Source organism: Pipistrellus kuhlii, unplaced genomic scaffold (genome assembly GCF_014108245.1).
Source record: "Pipistrellus kuhlii isolate mPipKuh1 unplaced genomic scaffold, mPipKuh1.p scaffold_m20_p_14, whole genome shotgun sequence".
Lineage (NCBI taxonomy): Eukaryota > Metazoa > Chordata > Mammalia > Chiroptera > Vespertilionidae > Pipistrellus > Pipistrellus kuhlii.
Genome location: NW_023425449.1, coordinates 21,395,753 through 21,423,378, shown reverse-complemented (window position 1 = coordinate 21,423,378; position 27,626 = coordinate 21,395,753). Strand labels below are relative to the sequence as shown.

The window sequence follows — 27,626 nt, the reverse complement described above, 5'->3', positions numbered from 1 at the left end:
GCAAGAGGCAGCTGATCGATGACTCTCTCTCATCAATGTTTCTAGCTTTCTATCTCTCTCCCTTCCTCTCTGTACAAAATCAATAAAAAAAAAAAATAGAGTTGTGGTTCATGAAATTATGCATGCAAAGTGCTATTTCAAGGCCCACCACTAGCAGAAGATGAGACTATTTTGCAGGCGAGGAAACGGGGTATTGTCAGGAAATAAGGGGAGCATCGGGAGGGGTGGGTAACGGTTCCGCGTGGCACGCCGCGGGGTCACAGCTCTTCTGCCAAAATTTCCACCAAGATGACCCGGAAACAAAACAAAACAAAGTTTTTGGTTTTGTTTTGCAACATCCCAGGCTCCCCCAGCAGAGACCTGGCAGCAGCCGGGCTCGCGCACACAGCTGCTTCAGGACCTTCCCGGGGATGCGCCCGCAGCGCGCTCCGCCCCGGAAACAGCCCCAGCCGCTTTGGCGCGCTTTAGAAACTGGTCCGTTCCGTGTACATTTCCCAGTCGCGGCAGCTCGGGAGGCTCAGTTCTAGTGTTCTAAGCCTGCGGCCTCCCAACCCCGCGCAGCAGCAATGAGGAGGACCCGCGACGAGGTGGACGCGACGCTGCAGATCGCCAAGCTGAACCCAGCGGAGCTGCTACCAGCCGTGCAGTGCCTGGGCTTCAGCCCCGGGGCCAGCGCGGCCGCCGGCGGCGACTTCTGCCTCCTGGAGCTGGAGCCCGCGCTGTGCCAGCAGCTGGAGGCGGGGTGCAGGTGAGCGGGGCGCCGCGCCTCCTCCTGATGTTCTCTGATGGGGATCTGGGCCAGGGAGGTGCGTATATTTGCAGGGGTAAGAGGGTGAGGGGCTTACAGCAGATTGGTGGCCGGATCCCCAGCTCGCTCTCTTTTCCCCTGGGATTCCAGGCCACTGGTAGGCCGGGCAGTGAGCTGGATGGTGTGACCCATACATAGGACTGATCCAGCTGGTCTTGCCGGCTCTCAATTGGCCCAATTCTTGCTCTGTGGAGCCCATCCTTGTGTGAGGACTATGAGAGCATCATGACAAATTTTAAATTCTACCACCCTAGAGGGGAACAGTGTATAATGAAGATGTCCATTGGCATGTCAATAAATCATGTATTTTCTTTTCCCATTTTCCTGTAGTATGGTGATTCGTGGTGATAAAGATGAACAGGCTGTGCTGTGCAGTAAAGACAAAACCTATGACTTGAAGATAGCAGATACTTCCAATATGTTGCTTTTAATTCCTGGTTGTAAAATTCCAGGCCAGCTAAAGATGGAAGAAACCCACTGTAACATTATTCACACTGAGGTACTGTATTTTGTCCCCCGATTATATAAGTATGACAATGACAACACATGTCTAATCTTGCCTTTAATTAAAAACTTTAGCTATATAATGTATAACCACAGGAAGGGAGAGGGATAGAGATTTAGAAACATCAATGAGAGAGAAACATCGATCAGCTGCCTCTTGCACACCCCCCACTGGGGATGTGCTCGCAACCAAGGTAAATGCCCTTGACCGAAATCGAATCTGGGACCTTTCAGTCCACAGGCTGACTCTCTATCTATTGAGCCAAACCGGTTTTGGCCAGTTGTTTCTATTTTGTTTGTAAAATTGTCACCTTTCTGGTTATTCTTTTCTGAGCATACTCTGGTTTCCAAAGTACACTTGAGATATGGAGCTCAATTACTGATTCCTCGTATGTTGGCAGTAGCTTCTGAAAGAGGATTTGAAAAGATTCCTGAAGATGCCTATCCACCTGTTTGAGGTGCTGGATCAGTGCCTTCCCAACAGAAAGCAGAACAACAATTTTCCTTTGGTTCTTGTTGAGGGCAGCTGGGTGGGTTGGAATCGTATGAGATTTTTATTTTAGAATGAGCCCTAAAAGTTATAATATACTTATCATTTTTAGATCTTTGGTTTTTCTAATAATTATTGGGAACTAAGAAGATGTAGACCTAAATTAAAGAAGCTAAAGAGACTTTTAATGGCAAATACCTATGAAGGACCTGACAGTCAAAAAGAAAAGGATTCCAATTACTCAAAAGTAAGACTATTAATTTTCATTTTTATTTGGAATTAAAAAAAATAGAACTATAACTACAGGCACTTACTGGTGACATTTTTACATTTTAAACTTTATATTATGAAAATTTCAGACCTATCCAAAAGCAGAAAGAGTACCGTATATTCATCACTCAGTTGAACATTTAACAATATTTTGTCAATCTTGCTTTTTTTCTATCCCCTTCTTTATCCCACCTTGTTTTCCTTACTCTGGAGTATTTTAAAGCAAATTCTACAGACATTTACCTGGCTGAAAGCCCATACTCCTAACTATGCAAAAATAGGTTTTTACATGTTAAGTTAATTTTTATTTAATTGAAAGTAATAATTAGGGGCTCTTTAGAAGAGACATTATGCTATTGGAACTTATGTATTACATAAATACATTATGGAAAGTATTTTTACTCTAATGTCAAAATTGACTAATTCTTGGAAGTATAGAAAAATATAAACCAAGTAAAATTTTTTTTAATGTAGATAATTCAAAATGATAGAATTCTACTGGTATTCTGAAGACCATATTTGTATTAGAAATTCTCTTTTTCTCCATTGACTGATTTTTTTTTTTGAGGGGGCTTACACCTTTATTTAGATATAACTCATATACTAAACAATTCACTCATTTTTAAAGTGTATATATAATTCAGTGTTTTTTAGTATATTTACAGTGGTATGCAATCATTACAAAAATTTAGAACATTTTTATCAGCCTCAAAAGAACCCTGTGCCTTTTAGCTATTACCTTCCAATCCTACTTTTCCCAATTTCCTTCTACCTCAGCCCTAGGCTACCACTAATCTTCTTTCTGTTTCTATTAATTTGTCTCTTCTGGACATTTCACATCAATGGAATCATATCATTTGTGGCCTTCTCTGATTGGCTTCTTGTTTGACTTAGCATGATGTTTTCAAGTTTCATTCATCAGTAGTTTATTCCTTTTTATTGCTGAATATTACCCTACTTCATGGCTATATTCACACATTTTATCCATCCATTCATCAGTTGATGGGCATTTTTAATTGAGATGAATAACACTGCTGTGCTAAATGCATTCATATACAAGTTTATGTTGCATTTATGTTTTTTTTTAATATATTTTATTGATTTTGTACAGAGAGGAAGGGAGAGAGATAGAGAGTTAGAAACATCGATGAGAGAGAGTCATCGATCAGCTGCCTCTTGCACACCCCCTACTGGGAATATGCCCGCAACCAAGGTACATGCCCTTGACCAGAATCGAATCGAAAGCGGGACCCTTCAGTCCCCAAGCTGATGCTCTATCCATTGAGCCAAACCAGTTTCAGCTGCATTTATGTTTTTTAAACATTTTTTTTTTTTTTTTTTTAATCACCAGGGGCCATGCTTAGAGGAAGTGGGGGGGGAGGGGTAGGAGGCAGAGAGACATGGATCGGTTGCCTTCCCTAGGTTCACTGACTTGAGATGCAACCCAAAACCTGGGTATGTGCTGCCTTGACTGGAAATCAAACTGGCAACCTTTAGATGCATAGGAGAATGCTCAACCAACTGAGCCACTCCGGCCACACCTATATTTTCATTTCTCTTGGGTATATATCTAAGAGTAGAATTGCCAGGTCATGTGCTTATTCTGCATAATCTTTCGAGGAACTGTCAGGCAGTGACTGCACCATTTTACATTCCCATCATATGAGGGTTCCAATTCCTCCAGATCTTTGACAACACTTGCTTTTTGTTCCGTCTTTCTAATATCCATGCTAGTGGGTTTGAAATGGTATTATTTTGGTTTTGATGTGCATTCCCCTAATGACTAATGATTTTGAGCATTTTTTTCATGTGCTTATTGACTATGTATTTTTGGAGAATGTCTATTTAGGAACTCCTTTGTCCAATTTTTAATTGGGTTATTTGAATTGTAGGAGAGTTCTTTATACAGTCTAAAAACAAGTTCCTTATCGGATAGATGATATGCAAATATTTTCCCCTGTCTGTGAGTTGTCTTTTCACTTTCTTGATTTTTTTTTTTTAAGAATTGTAAATATACATAAATAACATTTACCATTTTAATCACATGTGGATATTTCTGTGGCATTAAGTACATTCATCTTATTCTGTGACCATCACCACTATCCATCTACAGAAATTTTTATCTTCCTCAAACTGAAATTCTGTACCTATTAAACACTAAATCCCTAGACTCCCCTGCTTCCCAGCCTGTAGTGACCAACATTTTACTGTTTCTATGAATTGTCTACTCTTAACTATCCCATATAAGTGGAATTATGCAATATTTGTCCTTTTGTGTTGATGATGTTTTGAAGAACAGAGTATAGAAGTTTTTCATTTTGATGAAGTCCAATTTATCTATTGTATTTTCCCTTTGGTGTCATATCTAAGAAACCATTATTAAATCCAACATCATTTATGCTTTCTTCTGAGATATCTACTGATTTTGTGTAGTAATCATTACTCATTAACAAAAGAAGTTGAGCTAGTGTTTAAATATTGCCTTAATCTATTTTATGTATTTATCCCCCCAAATTCAAGAATCTTTTTTTTAAAATATATATTTTTTTATTGATTTTTTACAGAGAGGAGGAGAGAAGGATAGAGAGCTAGAAACATTGATGAGAGAGAAACATCGACCAGCTGCCTCTTGCACACCCCCTACCAGGGATGTGCCCGCAACCAAGGTACATGCCCTTGACCGGAATCGAATCTGGGACCTTTCAGTCCGCAGACCCACGCTCTACCACTGAGCCAAACCGGTTTCCGCCCAAATTCAAGAATCTTAAAAAATATTATTCAAAGGTTTTAAAATGTTGTTTGTTTGTTTTCTCTTGTTTCAGTATACAACTGAAGATTTGCTTGATCAAATTCAGGCAAGTGAGGAAGAAATAATGGCCCAGTTACAAGTTCTAAATGCCTGTGAGATTGAAGGTAGCATTACTGTCATTGTGGAATAGTGATGATGGAATTGAGCATCATATAAGAGAAAAAGAGAGACAATTTTTTGGACATCTTCACTCTATTATATTTTGTTTATTCTTTTTGGAGGCTCACAGATGATGATATTTGCATTTTGGGGAATAGGTAGGAAATACATGTGATCTTTACATGAAGAGGTCAGTCCATGACCAGTACTTTAACCTTTTTCTTTGGGTTAAGTGGTAGTAGGAGAACCATGTTAGCTTGAGAAAGGTCTTAGGTATCAGGTAGTCTAATCCCTTCATTTCTTTCTTCTTCTTCTTTTTTTTTTTTTTTTAAATATTTTATTGATTTTGTACAGAGAGGAAGGGAGAAAGATAGTTAAAAACATCGATGAGAGAGAGTCATCGATCAGCTGCCTCTTGCACACACCCTACTGGGGATATGCCCGCAACCAAGGTACATGCTCTTGACCGGAATTGAACCCGGGACCTTTCAGTCCCCAAGCTGACGCTCTATCCATTGAGCCAAACCAGTCCCAACCATTTCTTTTTTTTAGTAGGTGAAGAAACTAAGGCCTTTTTTAAAGGGAAACTGACTTGTCCAGGACTACATATTGAATTAATGATAAGGTTCTACATATAGAACCCAGGTGAACTTGAACTTGAATTCCTGGTTCGGAATTAATTTAGTAACCTCATTGTATTTCCAAATTGCTTGGAAGATAAGACTGTGTTTCCTCTTGTGATAACATGTAACATGCTTTTGAATATAAATGGTTTATATGGTAACCTATGTACAAGATAGAACATAGGTTACCATATATGGTCTCAGGGGTTGAGGAAGAAGCCTAGTAGTATCTACTTTAAGTGTTTTGACTGGTTGCTGGTCTGGAGTTGGAGTTTTTTCCCCAGCATCTGGGCCTGCAGTAACAGTAAGCGTTCATGTGCATTTGTCAGTCCTTTTAAGCTAGCCCAGAGAAGCAGCTTAACTCAGCACCACGTGTGAAGGAGGAGGAAATTGGCATGGGTTGATAGATTTACTATTAAATTTGCTCACAATCTTTCCAGCAAGATTAACTTTTGTGAAACCTTAAATCATATGTGGCAAATTCTGCTGAGTAAAGCAACTACACATGACTTAAGAACTAGAAACACTTGGCTCATTTGGTTCTAAGCATAGGAAATGCTTTCTTTCTCAGTTTTACATCACAATTCCATTTTTAACGTTGCCTTTATTTTTCAGAATAAGAATAGCAACATTCTCCTTTGGAAGTAGTGGAAGTGTACTTAATTTGTTTCTCCATAGGGGATGGTAGTGCCTTCAATTATAAGATGGTTTTTCACTTTTCGCGGGACTAGGGGAAGGTATCTTGATGCCCAGCCTTTATTTTGCCACTGGTCCACATCGTAACTCTGAGTCTGTCATCTCTTGAGTGAGCTAGACTTTCTTTTGAGCATGAGAACCCCTTTGCAGGCCAGCTGAGGTGAGAGCGATGACCATGGCAGTGTCCCTAGCAGAGGTTACACTGCGGGATGGCGAATCCATGGCCTTCACCTCATTAGTATGACATGCTATGAAATGATTGTACTAGCCACGTCCATTTAGAATAACAAGATTATTGTGAGATATTGATTTTAATATTAAAGCATTTGGAAAAAAATCAGTGTTAGTCATATCTGAACTACTCTTTTAAAAACCACAATTTGTAATGGGAGAAAAGCATAAGCATTGTTTGTTAGGAAAGTGAAGACTTTTTTTTTTTTAAAAAAGAAAGACTTTTAATGTCTCTCTTTTTTTTTTTTTTTTTTTTTTTTTGCAGTGGGTAAGAGCAGGCTGCTATTTTATTACTTTATTAGCCAAATAATTTGCTTAATATGTTCTTTAATAAATATAAACTTTGAATTTGTAGGTTATTGGAGGATTCTTGAATTTGATTATGAGATGAAACTTCTGAATCATGTAACTCAGCTTGTGGATTCTGAATCATGGTCTTTTACTAAAGTTCCTTTGAATATATGCCTTCAGGAACTTGGACCATTAGAACCAGAGTAAGTATTTTAATCCCTGTCCCATCAGATTTCCTTAAAGCTAAGGAAATTATTTTCCAGGGTGGAACTAAACCCAGGGCATAGACTACTTATATTTTGATAGTTTATAGGAATTTAAAAATTATACAATCAAGAAGGATTTGGAATTTTGGTCACTGAGGTGAATAAATGTGCATTATTTTTATTTTTGCATTAAAATACAAAGAAACTATTTTATAATAGAAGTATACTCATATAATTCATGTAAAAATAGTTAGCATGGGATCTGGCATATAGTAGCTTCCTAGTATATATTAGTTCCTAATATAAAGTTTTACCTGGTAGTTAAAATCACTTTATATTTCAAATCACAAATGTATATCTTATTTCTAGTGGCATATAAAATATATTGTATAAAAATGCGATAACTTGTCAAATGAGTGTTTTAAATTTTTCAGAGAAATGATTGAGCACTGTCTTAAGTGTTATGGAAGAAGATATACAGAGGAAGGTAAGATCTGGAGAGTATTTTAATGGGTATGAAATCTTGTATGTTAAAATTGTTATGCTTTACTGAGGTGTGTTTCTGTCCAAAATAAGGACTCCATGGGTCATGGGAGGTGAATTGTGTATAATTGCTTCTGGGGATTTCATGGAGGAAAAAGACACAATAGGCGTGTGTCTCATGGTGAAGGTAATATGAAAGTATTGGATGTGTTTTCTTTAGGTGAGTTTAGTTCTTTATTTTCCCCAGGTGAAGTTTATTTTGAATTGAGCGCTGATAAAATCTGCAGAGCAACAGCACAAATGCTACTTCAGAATGCAGTGAAGTTCAACCTCGCTGAGTTTCAGGAAGTGTGGCAGCAGAGTGTCCCTGAAGGAATGATAACCAGGCTTGAGCAGCTTAAGGTGAGGTAGCGATGGTGATGGCTACCATGACAACAGATCATCATTAGTTACTAGGTGAAACAAAATTTATGTTGGAACTGAATCTGGAGCCAATTTATTTCCCTAGCTACCCATTAAATGTGTACTATACACTCAATCTATCACAAAATCCTAAAAAAAAAAAAAAAAAACCACCCAAAAGTCAACACTTTATCTAAGTATAATTTACATAACACAAAATTTATCTCTTTAAAAGGGGTTTTTAATAAATTTAGTGAGTTACACAGCCATCACCACAATCTAGTTTGAGAACGTTATCACCTCGATGAAATCCCTTAGTTAATCCTGATTCCCACTCCATTGGTTTATCTCAGTTTCCATCAGCACCATCTTACCTCAAGGTATCATATTTATTTGGCTATAAATAACAGTAATATCCCTAACCAGGCTGTCCATACTTTTAATTTTGCTCTGCTCCAGTCCATTCTCTGTGGTGCTACTGGAATGATCTTTAATTCAGATTAGATCAATGTCTTGCTTAAATCACTTTAATAGTTGCCCAATGCATTTAAGATATAAAATCCAGAATTCATATTTTGGCCTACAAGGCCCTCTATAATCTCCCCTTCATGATTTCTGTCCTGCTTAATGCATACCCAGTGTTCTTTCAAATTTTCAAAATCATCAGGCTGGCTTCTAGTGTAGGGTCTTCACTCAAGGCTTTTTGTTCTAGAATGATCTCCCTAACTTCATCTGGCCAACTCCTACTCATTTTTGAATAACTTCATCAAAGAGGCCTTCCTTCACTCTAAAAATATGCCCCTCTTTTACTCTTCCATAGCACCTTATATTTTTCCTTCATGGCACTTATCACTTTGCTTTAAAAGTGTTAATTATGTGGTTGCCTACCTCCACTTTGATAGAATTTTGTTCACTGTTGCTTGCCAACATATATCACACTGTTTGGAAAGTAGTATATACTCAATAAGTATTTGTTAAATAAGAGAAAGGATTTGCTCAAATTTGACTTCCTTTTAAGTCTAGGCACTGTGCTAGATGCTAAGGTGCCATCAACATCCTAAACATCTCAAAAGTATTTGGGCCCATTCAGTGTTTTAGCAAGGAGAGTAACCTGGTGAGTTTTGCCTTTTGGAAAGAACACTATGACGGTAATGTGGATCTATGTATGTACCCTGTTTCCCCGAAAATAAGACAGTGTCTTATATTAATTTTTGATCCCAAAGATGCGCTAGGTTTTATTTTCAGGGGATGTCTTATTTTTCCATGAAGAAGAATACGGTACACATTTATTGTTAAATGAAAATAAAGGAAATTTATTGCCTGTATACGATAGTTGTCAACACAAACCAGATAAACTGTGAATCCTATAGTATCAAGAATTTACTCATTTATTCAGTGACAATCATGTCATCATCTTCTGGACCATCATCATAACAATCCAATTCCTGAATTTCCTGGTGAATTTCTTGTGACTCCATTTCTTTCAGAATTAGTGGACCAAATCTCTCATGGTTAGCCTAGGGGGGCCTTATTTTCGAGGGGGATGCCTTATATTTCACTCAGAAGGAAAACTGTAAGTAGGTCTTATTTTCGGAGGATGTCTTATTTTCAGGGAAACACGGTATGTATGTATGTATGGATGGATAAAGGTTGGTTAGATGATGAAAAGGAGAACTGTCCAGGCTCTTAACACTTAAATATTCCTAACTAAGACAATACTGGCTAAAGAAATAAGTGATATAGAATGGATAGAGAAATGTTGAGGCCTTAAAACCTATAGGTTAGTGACCTCTTAGGTGTGGGGTTTGAATAGTGGAATCTAAGTTAATGCCTTGGTTTCTTGGCTTCCTGGGACAGTGAGATTAGAGCAGGTTTAGGTGACAGATACCGTGAGTTCATACGTAGGTTTGGTTATAGAGATCAGATGCTCAGCCCACGAGACATTTGAGTTGCAGATACAAATCTTACAGGTATTAGCAAGTAATCGGTCGTGGAAATCATGGTTTAGTTGAGGTTATACAGGACTGACAGTGAGACTAGTAGAGGGGCAGAATAGAGGCCCAGGGAACTGTGACATCAAGTTAGGAGGGTAATATTGAGATGGTGATGTCAGAGATAAAGATTCAAAAAGGAAGGAATAATCAGCATTAACAAAGAAAACAGCCAATGAGATGAATCCAAGGACCTAGTGGCAATGACGGTTTACTGGTGACCTTGAACTAGAGCTGTCTTTATAAATTGGAGTGGTAGAAGCCAGATTGCAGAGGAAAAAGGGAAAGTCAAGTTTAAAGAAGCTATTTCTATGGGGAAAAAATTATTAGGTTTCAGTAGCTTATGTTTCATGTAGTTGATATTTTAAATGCCCTGGGCTAAGCTAAACCTAAACATAAAATAATAAGCCATATTTAAACATTAGACCATTACTTTACTCTTTTTCTCATTTCTTAATAGGGTTTGGCCTTGGTGGATAGACAGTCAAGACCAGAAATCATATTTTTGCTAAAAGTAGATGATTTACCTGAGGATAATCAGGAACGTTTTAATAGTCTATTCTCTCTAAGGGAGAAATGGACAGAAGAAGATATTGCTCCATATATTCAGTAAGTACTTTATTAAATATGAATTTTGAGGGCTGTTCTTTTAATAAAGAGTGGCATAGTAGTTTGGATTTTTATCAGAACAAATTCTTTTGAGTATTTCCCAAGGACAATTCTTCCTTTGAAACTTTCTCAAGTGGAGGCTGTCCTCTATAGTATCCTCTATAATCACTGATCCTGAAGGTAGGGTATGTGTTATCTTTCTTCCTTACTACTTCATATATATAAACTCCATTTATAGTTTGTTTGTTTTTTGTTTTTTTTTTACAGAGAGAAAGGGAGAGAGATAGAGAGTTAGAAACATCGATGAGAGAGAGTCATTGATCAGCTGCCTCTTGCACACTCCCCACTGGGGATATGCCCGCAACCAAGGCACATGCCCTTGACCGGAATCGAACCCGGGACCTTTCAGTCCCCAAGCCGACGCTCTATCCACTGAGCCAAACCGGTCCCGGCTCCATTTATAGTTTTTTAAAATATATTTTTATTGATTTCAGAGAGAAAGGGAGAGGGAGAGAGAGATAGAAACATCAATGATGAAAGAGAATCACTGATTGGCTGCCTCCTGCATGCCCCCTAGTGTAGAGTCCCCAACCTGGGCATGTGCCCTGACCAGGAATTAATCCTGACCTCCTGGTTCATAGATGTTCAACCACTGTGCCACACCAGCCGGGGGCTTACTACTTCTTCTAAAATCACTTTTCTCCCCTCCTCCCTGCAAAATTTCGGCTCTTAGAGGGACAGTCAGACTATATACCCCTCTCTGATTGACCTTTCCTGCTGCCTTGCTTTAGCATCTTGTAGAAGCCAGATTGCAGAAGAACAAGTTAACCCAGAAGCCACTAACACTTCCCCCTCTTTGCTGTGTTTCACCTCTCAGGCCCTCTCTCTTGTTACCCAGATTGGATTCCTGGTCAATTTCTCCAACTATTTTTTTCTTTCTTTCTGATAGACAGGTTTAATGATGCATTGTCTTCACACAGAAGACCCTGTACCACCTTGCTTGCCTGCAGAGTCTTTAACTAAAATCCAGGAATATGCAAGTAGGCAACATAGACCAATTAGCCAGATCTAAAATAACATTTCCAATTGAATATCTAATAGGAATTTCAAATCTGACATGCTCATAACAGAACTGTTGATACCCCCTTGTCCTAATCCTATCTTCCTCATCTCAGTTAATAGCACTACCATTAATCTCAGTTACTCAAGCAAGAAGTCTAGGAATCAACTTTGTATTTTTCTTCCCTCATCCCTTGGTTCAAACTATGAGCAAATCCTGATGGACCATCTTGTATGTGACTCTGAATTGGTCTTCCTACTTCTATTTGGCCTCCTTACTTTCTCCCTCTTTTTCACTTTTTGTGAATATATAGTATAATGAACGCTCCATGAACTCCCCACCTAGTTTCCATAATGATCACTCATTGTCTCCATTATTTAAAACTTAGATGGATAATGCTTTTCCATTAATTAAAGCTCTTAGTGGCTTCCCATAATGCTTAGAATGAAATCACAACTCCTTTCCATGGTTTTCAAGGCCCTACATGATCTAACCCCTGCTCTCTTCCCATTCTTCCTTTCCTCATTATGTCCCAGTCATAATATTCTCTTATTTTTGATGTACAGAAGAGGAAGCCAAAGTTCAGGGAAGGAACGTAACCTTGATAAGCTCACACGTAGCCTAATACCAGGTTCTCTGAGTCTACATCCCACTGTACCACCTTGCTTGCTTGTATTTCTACTTTGGAGGTTGTGTGATAGAATGGAAAACAAAAACTTTTTTTTTTTTTTTAATATATTTTATTGATTTTGTACAGAGAGGAAGGGAGAGAGATAGAGAGTTAGAAACATCGATGAGAGAGAGTCATCGATCAGCTGCCTCTTGCAGCTGTTATCTCACCTCTTGCACATACCCTACCTTCATTTCTCATGTGCAAACAAGGCACATGCCCTTGACCGGAATCGAACCCGGGTCCCTTCAGTCCCCAAGCCGACGCTCTATCCATTGAGCCAAATCGGTTTTGGCAGGAAAACAAAAACTTTTAAGTCATAGAGAACTGGCTGCAAAATGTGGATTGCCCTTCCTGAGCCTCAGTTTCCTCATATCTAGTATGGGGTTAAATAATACATTATTCATACTATGCTTTTGAAGTTTGAAGATAATATATTCAATGTACCTAGTCAATTAAGGCTTAGTAACTGGTCCCTACCCTGTCTCTCCTATACACACATACCCTATGCTTGTTGAGAAGATGAGATTTAGGAGAGAAAGATATAAATAAATAGTACCGTGGATATTATGTTATGTTCCCTAAAATATTTATGCTATTCATTTACTTATTTTTTGTTCCTACAGAGATTTGTGTGGAGAGAAGCAAACCATATGTGCATTACTCACTAAATATGCTCGATCTTCAATGCAAAATGGTGTTAAAGTTTATAACTCAAGAAGACCCATTTCTTAAAAGTACAACAGTCTTTTCTTTGCAATTAAAGTTCCTTTGTAAAGTTGCTGGCTATTATAAGAAAAATATTCTTTTATACATTTGTATTTCAGACTTTAAAAAACCTTGTACTGTGAGGCATTTTTCTTTTCATCTTAAGCATTTTGAAACTACTGCTCCTCTTTTTTCTTAAACCTAAGAGGATATTTCTGTCTTTCAAGTTATGTTTGTATTAAATACAGAATGTAAACAAGGACAGAAGAAAGTGTTATGTCTTATGTTTAGTATATATCTATAGTTCATTTGGTTTTATTTATTGAAATTGTTTGCTTTTTAAATATTTAATATTTTATTTCTTTCATTAGGATTTGACATTGTAATCATTAATAAATTTATAAGTTCTTAGAGAACTAAATAGCCAAGAGAATTATTTATGCACTTAAATGTCATTTCTCAAGCAAGTGGGTTCCCATCTAGTTTCAACCTCCCACCAAAACAGGAAGTCACTACATGCTATTAGTTATCTACATTACTCATATTCATTGATGAAATTGACTTGATAATTGCTCCTCCATTTGTCTGGATGAAATGGGATGAAATGGATTTTATCCTCAGTTTGATGTGAAGGATAATAATAGAGCAGTTTATAATCCTGTGGTAGGGAAGTAGACAGACATGAGCAGAGCAAGGACAATAGGCCAGGGACAGAAGATCACTCAGGTTCCTAGTAATGGACAGTTGTAAGGTAGAAACTTGTCCCCAGGGTGATTTTTCCTCTGCTAGCATATCACTGGTCATGTAATTTAGACCCCCTGACCTTTCCTCCCTAGAGATAACATCTAAGCCTCAACTGTATTTCAGCTCCAGGCTCAGAAAAGCAGCAAAACTAGACAATAGAGGCCACCTCAGGACCAGTTGCATTGAACACTGACCCCCTGCCCTGGCTTAGACCCATCTACCCAGACCCCTACACTTGGAAAACTGCTGAATATTCTATTGAGATCTTCCCTTGGGGCCTCTGCTAAAATCTCCTCCCTTAAAATCCTTAGGACATAGGACCCAGCTCCCTTTCCCCTCCTGGAGAATGGGTGTCTTCCCTTCCCTCCCCTCAGGTGCATCACCTTTACAATCCACACTTCTAAGCTCCCAGGGCCCATCCTTTGCCTCTATAACTTGTTTCCTAAGTCCATTTCTTCTACAAATTACTTTCTACCTCCGCGATTTTCTAAATAAATGTTCTCTTATAGTTTGAATCTTGACTGAATTCTTTCCTAGGCAGAACTCAAAGTATGAAGGTTGCTGAGCCCAGGTCTGGTATGACCTCATTTGTCTAGCCCAGTGGTCGGCATGCAAACTGCGGCTTGTGAGCCACACGCGGCTCTTTGGCCCCTAGAGTGTGGCTCTTCCACAAAATACCATGGCCTGGGTGAGTCTATTTCGAAGAAGTGGTGTTAGAAGTAGAAGTTTAAGTTTTAAAAATTTGGCTCTCAAAAGAAATTTCAATCATTGTACTGTTGATATTTGGCTCTGTTTGACTAAGGAATTTGCCGACCCCTGGTCTAACAGTGCCATTCTCATCTCTGCCAACAATCCTATAAGTAAGAAAATGACACAGATAATACTCACTAGAAAACTACAGTATCTAGTTGATTTTGGAATGCCTGATGCATTTTTTTACAACTTCACTTTCCTAATTTGCTTTCGTTTATTTAGAGCAAACTTCAAATTAATCTTGACTAATGAACATATCACGGGGACAGTTGGAGGGGGTAGGCCAAAGTTAAATCTGGTCCAACGTTAAAAATAATATTAATGGGTAATTCACAATCAAGGCTTAACTGTTATTGAAATGTAGATGCAATGCTTCCAAAGCATCTTTCCTGTCTTTTAACTCGTTTTTTTTTTGCATCTGTGTGGATCTTTTGTTTCTATTCTTTTAAGATCACTGAGTCAGCAGTGCCTACTGAGGGCTCTGGAGTTTGATTCAGAGTATCTCGGGTCGAATTACATATTTTATAACAACTTAAATCTCTAGGGGCCCAGTGAGTTGATGGGGTCTGTTCACAGCAAACCAGAGGCACAGCCCTCCAGGCTTCAGAGACTCCCCAGTTTCTAGTCCTCGGGCCCTGGCTCATCTCAAACCTGGCCCCGCTCTTCTCAATGCGCATGCGCCAGACCTTCGTTCCTCTAAAATTCTAAATGGCCCTTCTTTTCCTTCCTGCGCTTCTCAACTCACACTGAAACTATTTGTGTTCGCTTTCCTAAGCTTGAGCAGCTCTCATTCACTCTGTTTACACTGAACGGCAATGACAGAACCCGAATGTAACGCGCAAGCCCCGCCCGCTGACCAACACTTCCGGCGCCGTCGCACTTCCGCTGACGTCGGAGGTCACAGGTGACAGGCAGGATGTCGAGTGGCGGTGGTGTTGAGCGGTGGCTGAGAGGAGCATCTCCATGACCCGGGCTTGGCGAGGGCGGCAGCAGGGATCCTACGTTGGGGAGCGAGTTCGAGGCGGCGGCGGCGGCGGCGGCGGCGCAGGGGCCGGACAGGGGCGCCGGGGGGGCCCGGCCCGGGGGCGTGGCTGCGGGGAGCGGGAGCAGGCGGCGCCGGCGCCGGGGAATGCCCGCCGCCCTCGGGGGAGCCGGGAAGCCCTGCTCCGCGCGATCGCTTCATGCCGCCCACCGGCTTAGAGCCCGCCAGAATGAACAGGAAGAAAGGAGACAAGGGCTTTGAAAGTCCAAGGCCATATAAACTATAAGTATCTTTCTCGATCGCCCTTTCCTCTTCGGGGTTGTGCCTTCATCCGTTCTAGTGCTTGTTTCCTTGTAACTGACTTGGGCTTGGGAAACCTAGTGAGAAACTGAAACACACACTCTGCGACGGAAACGCTATTTGCAGGGCGAAATGCTTTGCCCGACAGTTAATTCAACAGATGTAATGCCCCTTGCAGGGCATAATAGACCTTCTTTCTTAAAATGCAAAATTGTATTTGTCCAAAGAAGTTTATTTTCATGGCTGTTGCTAAGTTGAAAAGCAAGTTACCCAAGACAAAGTGATGTTTGAGCTACTTAGGACATAGTCTTTGCTTATACTTAGATAGAGTGATGCTTCATTTTAATAATGTTTTTGTATTTTTTTTTTTTTAATATACAACCCATCAGGTCGTCTGCATCAACAACATAAACTTCCAGAGAAAATCTGTTGTGGTAAGTATATTATCAACAATTGTAAGCAGTAACAACTCCACCAGAGTACACACTGGCTTAACTTGGCTGCTAAGAGGCCAGTTTTTGTTTTTAAAATGTATATTTTTATTTATTTCAGAGAGGGAGAGAGAGAGAAACATGAATGGTGAGAGTATCATTGATCAGCTGCCTCCTGCACGCCCCCCTATTGGGGGATGGATCCCTAAACCTGAGTGTATGTGCCCTTGACCAAATCATACCCGAGACTGTCCAGTCCACAGTCCAATGCTCTACCCACTGAGCCAAACCAGCTAGGGCCCAGTTTTGTCTTTTGATTCTTGGCTGACCTGGTTTATGTGACACTGGTGACTAATGAAATTTTAGATAAGGTGTTTGAAATCTAGTACCCCGCCCGCCATTTAGATGTATAGATTTCGGATAATGTTTCCATTCTAGGAAAGTCCTTGACAATCCAAGAACTTAAGTTTCTCTCTCAGGGGAACTGTCTTAAATAGACGAAAATTGTAGTGAGAGTTTGTTTTCTTTGAGGTATGCATGAACTTTCCTCTCCAACTTAAGGTGATCTGTATAGATTTTAAAATGTCATGTTTTCATAAGAGTCATAGAATCTTGGATTTATAAGAATCCATAAAGATTCATTAGGTCCAATTTCCTCATTTAAGGAATTTCTTTTTCAGTATTCCTTGCATATGATTCTTTACCTTGTATCTTATGGAAGGACACTTTAGATGTATTGTGTTGTATGAATTGGACAGGGAAGATACAACATTTAGTGAGTAGTAAAACTGTATTAATGTAGGTAGGGGAAAGAAAACTGGGTAAAAGAATGTGGAACCTAATTGCTACAGTCTTGCTTTCTCTTATTGGTGTCAAGGTGAAAGTTGATATATAGTTTCCTTATTCCTCCACCCACTCCATTTCCCCCTTTCCTTTTGCTAGCATTTCTTTTGGTCTGATGTAAACCTTCATTCCTGTAGGATCTGCATCCTTGCTTATTCTGTTTGAGTTGTTGCAGTTTTCCATTGAGTAAGATTATTGGTCAAGTGAGAGCTAAGGCAATCTGGTGAATGTCCTGGATTCCACCTGTAATTTTTGTCCTATTGCACAGCAGAGCCTCAATTCCTGTTTGATAATTAATTGAGATTAGTCATTCCAGCTAGTGCAGTAACCTCTTTCTCTGCCTCTTGGTTCAGTATAAGGAACCTGAAGTGGTCAAGGGACGGTCTCAGCTTCCAGTTTAATGGGAGCAGGACTATGTGCCTTGGTGGATGCATTTTTCCCTCGACCACTAGGACCTCTGAACACATTGAACCCAAGGTCACAAAGACTGGAAGCGAAAATCCTTTCCGTGGCCTTTTTGGTGCAATAGTGAAAATAGTCACTCTCGCTTTTACCCCTTGGTTCCCTGCTCTGTTTGAGCTGTGAAGAAGTGACCCTGTATATTGTCCACTAGCTTAAGACAGCATCCTGTTAGAGGCCTTTCAATTGTTGCTATACCTGAGCCTTTAGTAATGGATCATGCCAGCTTCTTCTGAATGGTAGGGCATAGCACAAAACCAGTAAGTTTGGTGTGTTTTAAGAATTCATTGCCACAGTTCCCTATATACTTGATTGAAAGTATATATAGGATATTGAAACAAAGGTTTAAACTGTCTGGGTCCACTCATGTGAGTTTCTGTGTATAAGTGGACTGGCATGTTGTTCAGGAGTCAACTGTATTTTTCATCTGCAGTTGGAAATTGCAGATGCAGTGGGCTGACCTAAGTGATACGTGGATTTTTGATGGATGGTTGGTGCCCCTAACCCCTGAGTTGTTTAAGGGTTAATTGTATATTGTAGTTAGGGAAGGGAAATCTAGAATATGTGTCTGTTCTTGTAAGGACAAATCACTGTCCCCCCCTCTATGATACATACTCTCTAATGTTATTTTTCTACCAAGTGACTGGTCCTTTCTTCAAAATAGACTCGTCCAGGCTGTGGTATTTTATAGAAGAGCCACACTCAAGGGGCCAAAGAGCCACACGTGCTTCTTGAGCCGCAGTTTGCTGACCACTGGGCTAGGGCATTGCCACTTGATTTTTGAGGGCTCCTTCTGCAATGGGTGCCCTCTGATGGTCATTTATGTGATAACAATATGAATATTTTCTTATTATCCCTAGTCTAAGAAATCTAATACTTAACTTCTCCACCATTTTATAATTTTCAGTGTTTTAATCTTGTTCTTTACAAATCCCTGACCAGCCAGCCAACCCATGAGTATTTAACTGCCAGTGGATCAGTGTAGACATGTACTTGAGGTCATCTCTACTGCTGCAAAGAATGTACAACCAAATGTTTTTTCCCCCCAGTGTTCTTTCCACTGTAGGATTTTCTTTGCATTGTCTTTTAGGGCTACACTTCAGTGGTGCTAGAATTATTTATAATTCAGACTTGTGCTTTGTCCTATTCTGCTTGAACACGGGGAGCTTTCCATGAGGCTATAGGTATGGAATGAGGGAGACGTGGAAAGCAGTGGGAGCAAGTCCCATTGGATTCTGAGTCACATGTTCATGCTGTTGGTGCTTAAATCTGCTTGGCCTAGTTCAGATGTGTTGTTTCTGTTTAAAAGTGGAAAGCTGCTGCACATGCCCAATTTTATTCTTCAGAGCTTCATGCTGTACTCAATTCATGATAGTCATTTCAGGTAACATAGTCTTTGGAAGTCCCATGGTCATATGTTCAGTCTCTGCTGCAGGATCTAGTAGTAAACCAGTAGTTGCTCTGCAAATGAAAATAGTTACTGGCAAAAGAGGTCATGCCCTTACTCCCTGGAATGTGCACCATCATTCTATTGGAAGCCAGATGTCTATCTGGTATGGACATTTCTAATACCATTGGATATGCTGAGTCATAAGGCCCAGGTGGTAGTTTGAACCACAGCCTGCTTGAACCCTTTCTTACCTTGGACCCCTCAGTAAGCCTTATTGGTTATCTAGGAAGCAGAATGCCCAGAAGCTGAAGAAACCCGCCAAGTTTCATTTCTCTTTTTTTTCTCCCTCTTAGTGGATAGTGCAAAATGAAGCAACTTCTCTTTCACTTTAGATCTATTTTTATATGCCTCAGACCACTGGAGCCTTAGAAGCTTCTTGATGTGTCAAGTCCCTGAACTTTCATGTGATTTAACGCTTATCCTCTGCCATCTGTATTTATTTTATTTTATTATTAAAGCATTGTTACTCCTTTCTCTCCAGGTCCAGTTAGCATAATGTTGTTAAAAATCAGTGTAACTTTCTATGGACTATCCTGCAACTAAGGGACTTTTGGAATATGTTTGACTGAGATCGAGAGCTGATATTAATTGCTAGGTGACAGTGAAGGGCTTCTATGTTGGAGGCAACTTGCCTCTGATTTTTTTTTTGGGGGGGGAGGGGTAAGAATTGGGGGTAAGAGAGCATTTACTTGATAATTAGCTGCACGACTAGTTACCAAAAGCTGTACTGATTTCCTGCAGTAAAAATTCTCTATCTGGCCCTAACCCGTTTGGCTCAGTGGATAGAGTGTCAGCCTGCAGACTGAAGGGTCCCAGGTTTAATTCCGGTCAAGTGCATGTACCTTGGTTGCAGGTACATCCCCAGTAGGGGCGTGCAGGAGGCAGCTGATCGATGTTTCCAACTCTTTATCCATCTCTCTTCCTCTTTGTAAAAAAAATCAATAAAATATATTTTTAAAAAATTCTCTATCTGCAAACATGATTGGCAAGTTTGTGATACTTCATTATCATTCTCCGAAAACTACTTGACTTGAATTGGCCAAATAATTGAGTTAAATGAAGATGTAGTAGGCATCTTTCAAATCTCTGGTGGCATTAATCTCTGCAGTTCCCCAGGCATGTTTAGTTACTTTGATTTATTATCTTAGGGAAGTGAAATAAGTGGTCCAGTGGTGTTTTTAGCCCTATAGTAATCTTCATTCCTTGGTCAGAGAATGAATATGAGGATTTGCCAAGTACTGAAGTATGTACTGTATGTTCTGGGACTGGGAAAATAGCAGTAGTCCTAACCTGAGATAGACTTGAGTCATGATTGCCTTTAATACTTGACCTCCAAAGACTTCTAGTCTGACTAATAGAGTATGGTTTGGAAATCCAGGGATTAATGCCAGTTTAGAAACAAGATATAATAAATCTAGGAAAGGGGCAGAAATTAATTCATTTGAGCTTGACATAGATTTCAAGATTTTAAAAGCAAGATATGTGAAACTCTAACATGTTTGTAGGCGGGGGGGTAGTAGGGGGAGGATGGGGGATGATTCTATATCGAGAGGAGATTGCTGTTAATAGAGCAGGATTTTTGAAGATAGTATGGAGGATCACCACTAGTGGAAGAATCGTTTTTAAACAGGAGGTAATAATTATTGTAGTATGTGTAACAGCGGGGGAAGATAATTGATAGATGGTGGAAGAGTGGTTGAAGTTAAGGATCTTGGGAGGACGGAGAAGAAAGTAGTCCTGGAAGGATTGTAGTGAGAAACTGGAGGAGATTAAGGAGCAGGAGAATTTAATGTGGCTGAAGAGGAAAACTGGGAGAGAAGTAATAAGGGCAAAAGGATAGGCATTCTGGTTTAAAATGTCAGCATTAGAGGGATAAAGTGTCTTCAAAAGTGTGATCTTGATTGTTGTTTCTTAATGGAAGTGAAGATCATAGGAATTGAAGTCAAGGAATTTTGAAGCTGTGTTACTCAATGGATTAGATATACCTTCAGTCAGGTAACTTAGAGTGATGGCAGAGATGGGTTAGAATGGGAGAGTCTGAGCCTTCAGTGAATGTTGGGGAATTTGGGAGGATAATATTACTTGTATGGTATGAACACAAAGGAAAAGAAGTAAAAAAGAATAATGGGCATATATTAAATGCTAGCTATGATTTTTAAGTGCTTTCTGTATATTAAATTGCTCCATTGTCATAAGAACACTAGAAGGTAGATAGTGTCATTATTCCTGTTTTACAGATGAGGAAACTGAGGCACAGATAGCTAGAGTAACTTAGCCCAAGATCATACACTTAATTAGTGGTGGAGCTGGGATTTGAATGCAGGCAGTCTGTCCCCAGAACATGTACATATAATTTGACAGAGACACTAAACTACCCTTGCTCATTGACTGCATGCTCTAAAATCTGTAAATGGTTCAGGAGTAGCAGTGGAAACTAGTTTTCCTCTCCTCTAATTTATATTGAATGAAAGAAAAGGTAATTTCTTGTCAAGGGGGATTCAAGAGACATTTCATGTAAGGCTAGAAGGTAGAGATCCTTTTTTTTTTTTTTATGGTAAACTTGAAAGCATTTATTCAGTTTTACTCACTTATTTCCTGGAATGGGAATATATACATTTTTCACCAGTAAATGCTTAATGCTTCACAATTAACCTATTTGCAGATACTTAAAAGTCATTCCAATCACGTGGAACAAAAATACAAAACATTATCTTTTTTCTTAACAATTTAAAATATGTTCAAAGGAACATTTTTGCAGCAGCCCAAACCTTGTAGTTTCCTCAGCATCCATAGGGGCAAGCGGCGGACCTTGTCCACAGCCACAAACCTCGCGTATCCACTCTGGTCTCCCAGTTTTAAAATCAGACTGTTAGTGACACCTCTGGTTGTAAAGATAATCATGGCGACTTAAACATTCCAGCGCATCTGGAAGAAATGGGGACGGTTCCATTTTGGACGCATGGCCGTTAACTAAGTGGCCACGGCCTGATTCGATTGTTTATGTTAACACGGTGGCTCCTACACGAGGCAGCCTACCCTTGGTAGTGTTCCCTTCAGGGCACTCAGAGCTTTGTCCTTACTGTTCCACCTGTTCACACAAAGACAGCTGCGCCCACTGTAAAGTAAGTGTAAGTGGGCTTTGGGCATTTACTGGTGTCGCATGCTAAGGTTTAAGACCAACAATGAGACTCGGGAGATGACCTACACTGACAAGTACCCTCAGCATCAATAGTGTTGTGAATGACACGGCATTTCTCCACAAACATAGCACCTCGTTAAATATCGGTAAATACTGTGCAACCACATTTAGGGTGAGAGACTAAGTTCCACGACTGAGAAGTGTGTGACAAGATAACCAGCGAGGCAGGCTCAGGCAGAGTCTACGTGAGGAATGTGGTCGGTCGATCCCCATGTAGAGATCCTTTTTGAAAAGGTTGAGTGGCAGCAGTAGAGGTTAACTTAAAGTAGTGTAGTGACTCTAGGAGGATGGTCAGCTGTGAGATGGGGAGAGAGCAAGGAACAAGGAAGAGATGAGAGTGAGTGAGATGTTAGGTGACTTGGGAGTTTAGTTACACCAGCTGCTAAGGATGCCAATCAATGGGACTGAGCATTGCAGGCAGGTACATGTTAGGGCTCTAGGTGGTGTCAGAGACCTGATAATTCAAGGAGACTGGGCTTTCCTTATCTTCACGAAAGATACATCACTCACTATTTTACTACTATTAACCTTAGTTCAGTTTACTGTTAACCAAATCCTGTTCTTATGTCTCACCCATATAGCTAGCTGTTGACAGCACTTTCCATAATCTTTTCTGGTTTACTTTTGACATTATCTTGGTTCTGCTAGCTGTCTTTCAACTGATCCAAAATCATTTGTGTAGATTGGTAAGTGCATTGTTGATGTGCTAATTAAGGGATTTTTGGATCTTCTTTCCTACAATTGCTCACAGTTAACACCTTTAAACACAGAGACTTCATCAACAATATTTTTGCATTTGCTCTTTTTGTTCTCATTTGCTTTTACATAGATCTATCCAGATAGTTTAGTTTAAGGATATATTGTTCTTCTCTTATTTTGGAAGGAGGGGAAAAAAGCTACTGGATGTCTAGGTTTTTGAGCAGTTGGGTTGGATGTTATCTAAAAATTCTTGCATGTATTTTAAAAGCTTTACACTGAGAGATATGGCATAATGGATGGAAATCAACTGGAATCATTTAGAAGTGGATTTGAATCTCAATTTTCCATTTGTTAATATAATTTCTAAACTGTTATTTAAAAATGTATAACATAGTCCTTTTAAAGTTATTGGAATTATAACATAGGAAAGTAGTATAATATCTGGTGTACAGTAGAGCTCATTAAACAGTAGCCATTATAATTGTTCTAAACTGACCTTCTATGTTTTCTGCCTACATTTCATCTTAGCTTTTCCTGTTGCAGCCTCTGAGGTTTTTCTGTTCACTTTGCAACCCCTGAAATGTTACTACTTTATGCCCTCCCATATTTTGTGTTTGAGAACATCAGTGTTCAACCCTAAGATATTTATTTAACTTACTGGACAGATATTCCATATTTCATTCGTCTTGTCTTTTCCAATTGATTGAACACTGGCCAGTCAGTGTATTTAGCTGTCTCATGTCTTAGGTACATTTTTCAGATAGATTGCTCACCACACAGCTAACATGGTAGAACTACATGTGTATGGTCTCTGGGTCTACTTGTTTGGGATTCATCCAGCATCTTGAAGTATCTGCTGCTCTAAGAGGCAGCAACAGATTTTCTGTACTTAACTGAAAATCTGTACTTGCCTCTTCACATTTCTGATTTACCTCTTATGAATAGTAACTCATATTTGTTAGCTTCATTGATATAGGTTTTTTTTTTATCCTATTTTTTTTTTCTCCGGTGGGGGGCATGTTTTTTCACTTACTGACATGGTTTTGATTCTCTTTCTGCTCTGTCATTCTTTTTTCCTTCCTCTCTGTTTGGGTTCCAGTTTGATTAGAAATTATTACATTTGAGAGTACATTTGAAAAATTAGAAATTATTACATTTGTGAGGCCTTTTACTTTTATCCTAGCAGATGGTCTAATTTTCACTGGTAGTGAATGATAAAGCATACATAATTTGTATCCACTCAGTCCCTAGGACATGTTTGAAATGAAGATACTTGGAGAGCACTTGTCTGTAGATAGCTCTTTGGGATTATGGAGTGTACTGTGTGAAATCGAAAAAATATGTTCTAAAACATACCAATCTTAATTATAATGAAATTATTATTATTTGTCTTTACAGGGATTTGTGGAACTGACTATATTTCCCACAGTTGCAAACTTGAATAGAATCAAGTTGAACAGCAAACAGTGTAGAATATACAGAGTAAGGATCAATGATTTAGAAGCTGCTTTTATTTATAATGATCCGACCTTGGAAGTTTGTCACAATGAATCAAAACAGTAAGTTATACACTATAAAAGTTGCTATTTATAACAGTCATTTTTACATAATCTGATTAATTTTTTCAGTTGAGTTTTCCAAGATTATTATTAGATTCTGGTTTCCAGGTTTGTTTGCTTTTTTTCTAATTATAATTTCTGTTGCTTTTACCACTCTGTACATTTGGTTTAAAAAATTTTACTAGCTCTGCCCAACATAGTAAATTATTAAATTTTCCTTTTTTAGTCTACAGTTTTAAAGAAGTACTATTGGAGAACTTTAAATAAGTTTTCTTAGCCACTTCTTTTTTTTTTTACTTTTGATGTTTTAACAAATGTTTACTTCATAAATATTAAATGTAATTTTAATAAGTTAGATGGTCCTCATAATCTATATAGACCAGATAAAATATTCTATAAATTTTTTTAACTACTTTAGAATATCATATACTAAAATATTATGTCTGAAATATCTCATTCTTTATCTTAAATAAATTTTGCATGTCTTGAAGCTACTTGTGATTTTTATCAGTAAACATATGTTGTGTTGTGTTCTGCTTTTTTCATTTAAATACTTTGTTTTCACTTTTCCATGTTTAGTATGATAGGCTTCATTTTTTATTATTTTTATCATCTATTAACATTCCACTTAGTCTGCTGTAGCTTGGATAATTATTTTCTAGTTGTTTGGCATTTGTACAATTTCCAGTTGTTGTGATCATAAGCAAAGTTGAGTAAGTATTTTGGAACAGATTAGTTACTTTTGCATTTGAATTATAAATTACTTATCATTGTTAAGGCTCTTCTTGGCATTTTACTTGATTTTGTTCCAGTAAGATTTGTATTGATTTAAATACTGGCACTTTTGTTTTCAAAGCTTTGATAGCATTGGCTTATATCATTTCTGTGATTCTCAGTGTTTTGGGGTAGAATGTTCCAAATTATAAATTTTTTTTTTTTTAAATTATAAACTGTTCAGTTAGGTACTCCTTTAGATGAATAAGTGCATTAAGGCAGCAGTTTCTCAATGTATGACTCCCAGATAAGCAGCATCAACATCACTTGGAAATTTGTTAGAAATGCAAATTCCCACTGAAACCGGTTTGGCTCTATCCATTAAGCTCAATGGATAAAGCCTAGGCCTGCGGACTCAAGGGTCCTGGGTTCGATTCCTATCAAGGGCATGTACCTTGGTTGCGGGCACACACCCAGTGGGGAGTGTGCAAGAGGCAGCTGATCGATGTTCCTTTCTCATCGATATTTCCAACTTTCTTTTTTTTTAAAATATATTTTTTATTGATTTTACACAGAGAGGAATTTAGAGAGATAGAGAGTTAGAAACGTCGATGAGAGAGAAACATCGACCAGCTGCCTCTTGCACCCCCCTACTGGGGATGTGCCCACAATCAAGGTACGTGCCCTTGACCGGAATGGAACCCGGGACCTTTCAGTCCACAGACCTACGTTCTATCCACTGAGCAAAACCGGTTTCAGCGATGTTTCTAACTTTCTATCCTTCTCCCTTCCTCTCTGTAAAAAGTCAATAAAATAAAAAATAAAAAATAAAAGAAATGCAAATTCCCAAGCATTAACCCAGAACTACTGACTGAAAACAAGAAGTGGGGCCCTGCAGCTTGTGTTTTAACTAGCATGTCAGATAATTCTGATGCAAATTAAAGCTTGAGGATCACCATCTAAAGCAGTGCTCCCAACCTTTTTTTGGCCATGCCCCACCTAAGCATCTCTAAAATCCTGATGGCTTCCCCTGTCACATATAATTCTCATTATTCAAAAAGTGAACTATTCATGTGGAGGAAGCCTAAAATGCCATTAACTTGGTCTAAACAAGCTTCCAAAGAACATGGCATCATGAAAAAGAGTTTTCCTTAGTGGTGGGAAGTGGGGCTTGGTTAGTGGTTATCAGAGGGCACAAGAGGGCTTCTAGAGTCTGATAAACTTCTGTTCTTGTTCTGCATACTGGCTTTGGTTTTGTGAAAGTTTATCGAGCTATATACTTAGAATATATATACTTTTCTGATGTAAATTGTGTTTCCATGAAATATTTTTAAAATAGAGAAAAATTATTGCATCTTATGGCTTGCAAAATCTGCACCTTTAGTTTTTGTTGTTAATCCTCACCTGCGGATAATTTTTCCATTGGTTTTGAGAGAGAGAGAGAGAGAGAGAGAGAGAGAGAGAGAGAGAGAGAGAGAGAGACATGGATGTGAGAGAGACACATTGATTGGTTGCCTCCCACACAAACCCCAACTGGGACTGGGGGTCGAGCCTGCAACCCAGGTACATGCCCTTGATCGGGAATTGAACCTAAGTCTCTTTGGTCTGTGGGCTAGTGCTCTAACCTCTGAGCAAAACCGGCCAGGGCTGTAACTATAGTTTTAAGAAGCACATGTTCTTTATTTAACAAAGAATTAACAGATTATTTTAATATAATGTGGATGATTATAATAGACTAGAGGCCCAATGCGTGAAATTCGTGCAAAAGGCCCAGCTTCCTCGGCCCTTGCAGCCCTGGCTTCGTCTGGAAGATTGTTCAGACAGTCATCTGGAAACTCGTTTGGATGGTTGTCTGAATGGTTGTTCTGCTATTCCGTCTAATTAGCATATTTGCTCTTTATTGTATAGGATTCCATCATCTTAATTGTCAGTATCCCCTACAGCATTACTCGTTTCAGGTTTATTTCCTCAAGGAGGACTGGGGTGGGGTGGGGTGGTTATAGGGCAAGAGCACATTAATATTTTGTAGTCATTATTATTCTGAAAATTGAAAACATTTATTATAATCTTGCCTTGTAGATTTTGGCTTTTATGAGATTATTATGAAAGAAAACATTTGATTCTTATGAAAGCAAACACTGAATTCCAAACCATGAGAAAAGTATTCCTTATAACTGACTTCCTATTAGATTTCATTTCTAATGACTCACCATTTTATTTGGATCACTTTACCCTTTCTGAGGAAATGAGGACATTAAGAGAATAATTTCCCATAAAGAAATTGAGCAGCCTAATATGTGGTGTCTAATAAATTTGGCATTTTGTGTAATGATTATTTTTTTAATTTTGCATTTCACAGATAACGGGGAAATTACAAGTTCTTTAACTATCTTTTCAAATTTCTTGTTTTTGAAATTTTATTGAAAATAAATTGTAATCTATAGATGTATAAGTAGTCTTTAAAATTAGATGTTACATTAAGTAAGTGCTGACAATGATGAGGAGGAGCAACTGGCAATTTCATATTCTGCTGATAGGAACAC

The 27,626-nt window shown here is 38.8% G+C and overlaps 2 protein-coding genes across 17 annotated transcripts in view; both read left to right on the top strand.

The window, feature by feature from the left end:
• The first annotated feature begins 440 nt into the window (after positions 1-440).
• On the top strand, positions 441-13,366 carry DSCC1 (DNA replication and sister chromatid cohesion 1). Of its 2 annotated transcripts, XM_036436869.2 has the most exons (9): positions 443-748; positions 1,139-1,307; positions 1,915-2,049; positions 4,895-4,985; positions 6,886-7,024; positions 7,462-7,514; positions 7,758-7,912; positions 10,364-10,512; positions 12,869-13,366. In XM_036436869.2, exons 1-9 carry the CDS (start codon positions 567-569, stop codon positions 12,975-12,977), a joined length of 1,182 nt encoding a protein of 393 aa, XP_036292762.1. In that variant the 5' UTR covers positions 443-566; the 3' UTR covers positions 12,978-13,366. The 2 variants fall into 2 exon arrangements, with proteins under 2 accessions (XP_036292763.1, XP_036292762.1); XM_036436870.1 differs by lacking the exon at positions 1,915-2,049 and having other exon boundaries at positions 441-748.
• Positions 13,367-15,582: 2,216 nt separating this feature from the next.
• Positions 15,583-27,626, top strand: part of TAF2 (TATA-box binding protein associated factor 2) — a 60,365-nt gene continuing 48,321 nt past the window's right edge. For 6 of the 15 annotated variants that reach the window (XM_036436863.2, XM_036436862.2, XM_036436859.2 and 3 more), the window contains exons 1-3: positions 15,583-15,711; positions 16,109-16,163; positions 24,209-24,369. In XM_036436863.2, coding sequence (XP_036292756.1) covers positions 15,629-15,711; positions 16,109-16,163; positions 24,209-24,369 — 299 coding nt within the window. In that variant the 5' untranslated portion in view covers positions 15,583-15,628. Of the gene's footprint in view, positions 15,712-16,102; positions 16,164-20,549; positions 20,908-24,208; positions 24,370-27,626 lie in introns of those variants that run through there. The other 9 variants (XM_036436865.2, XM_036436864.2, XM_036436868.2 and 6 more) reach the window with 8 other exon arrangements.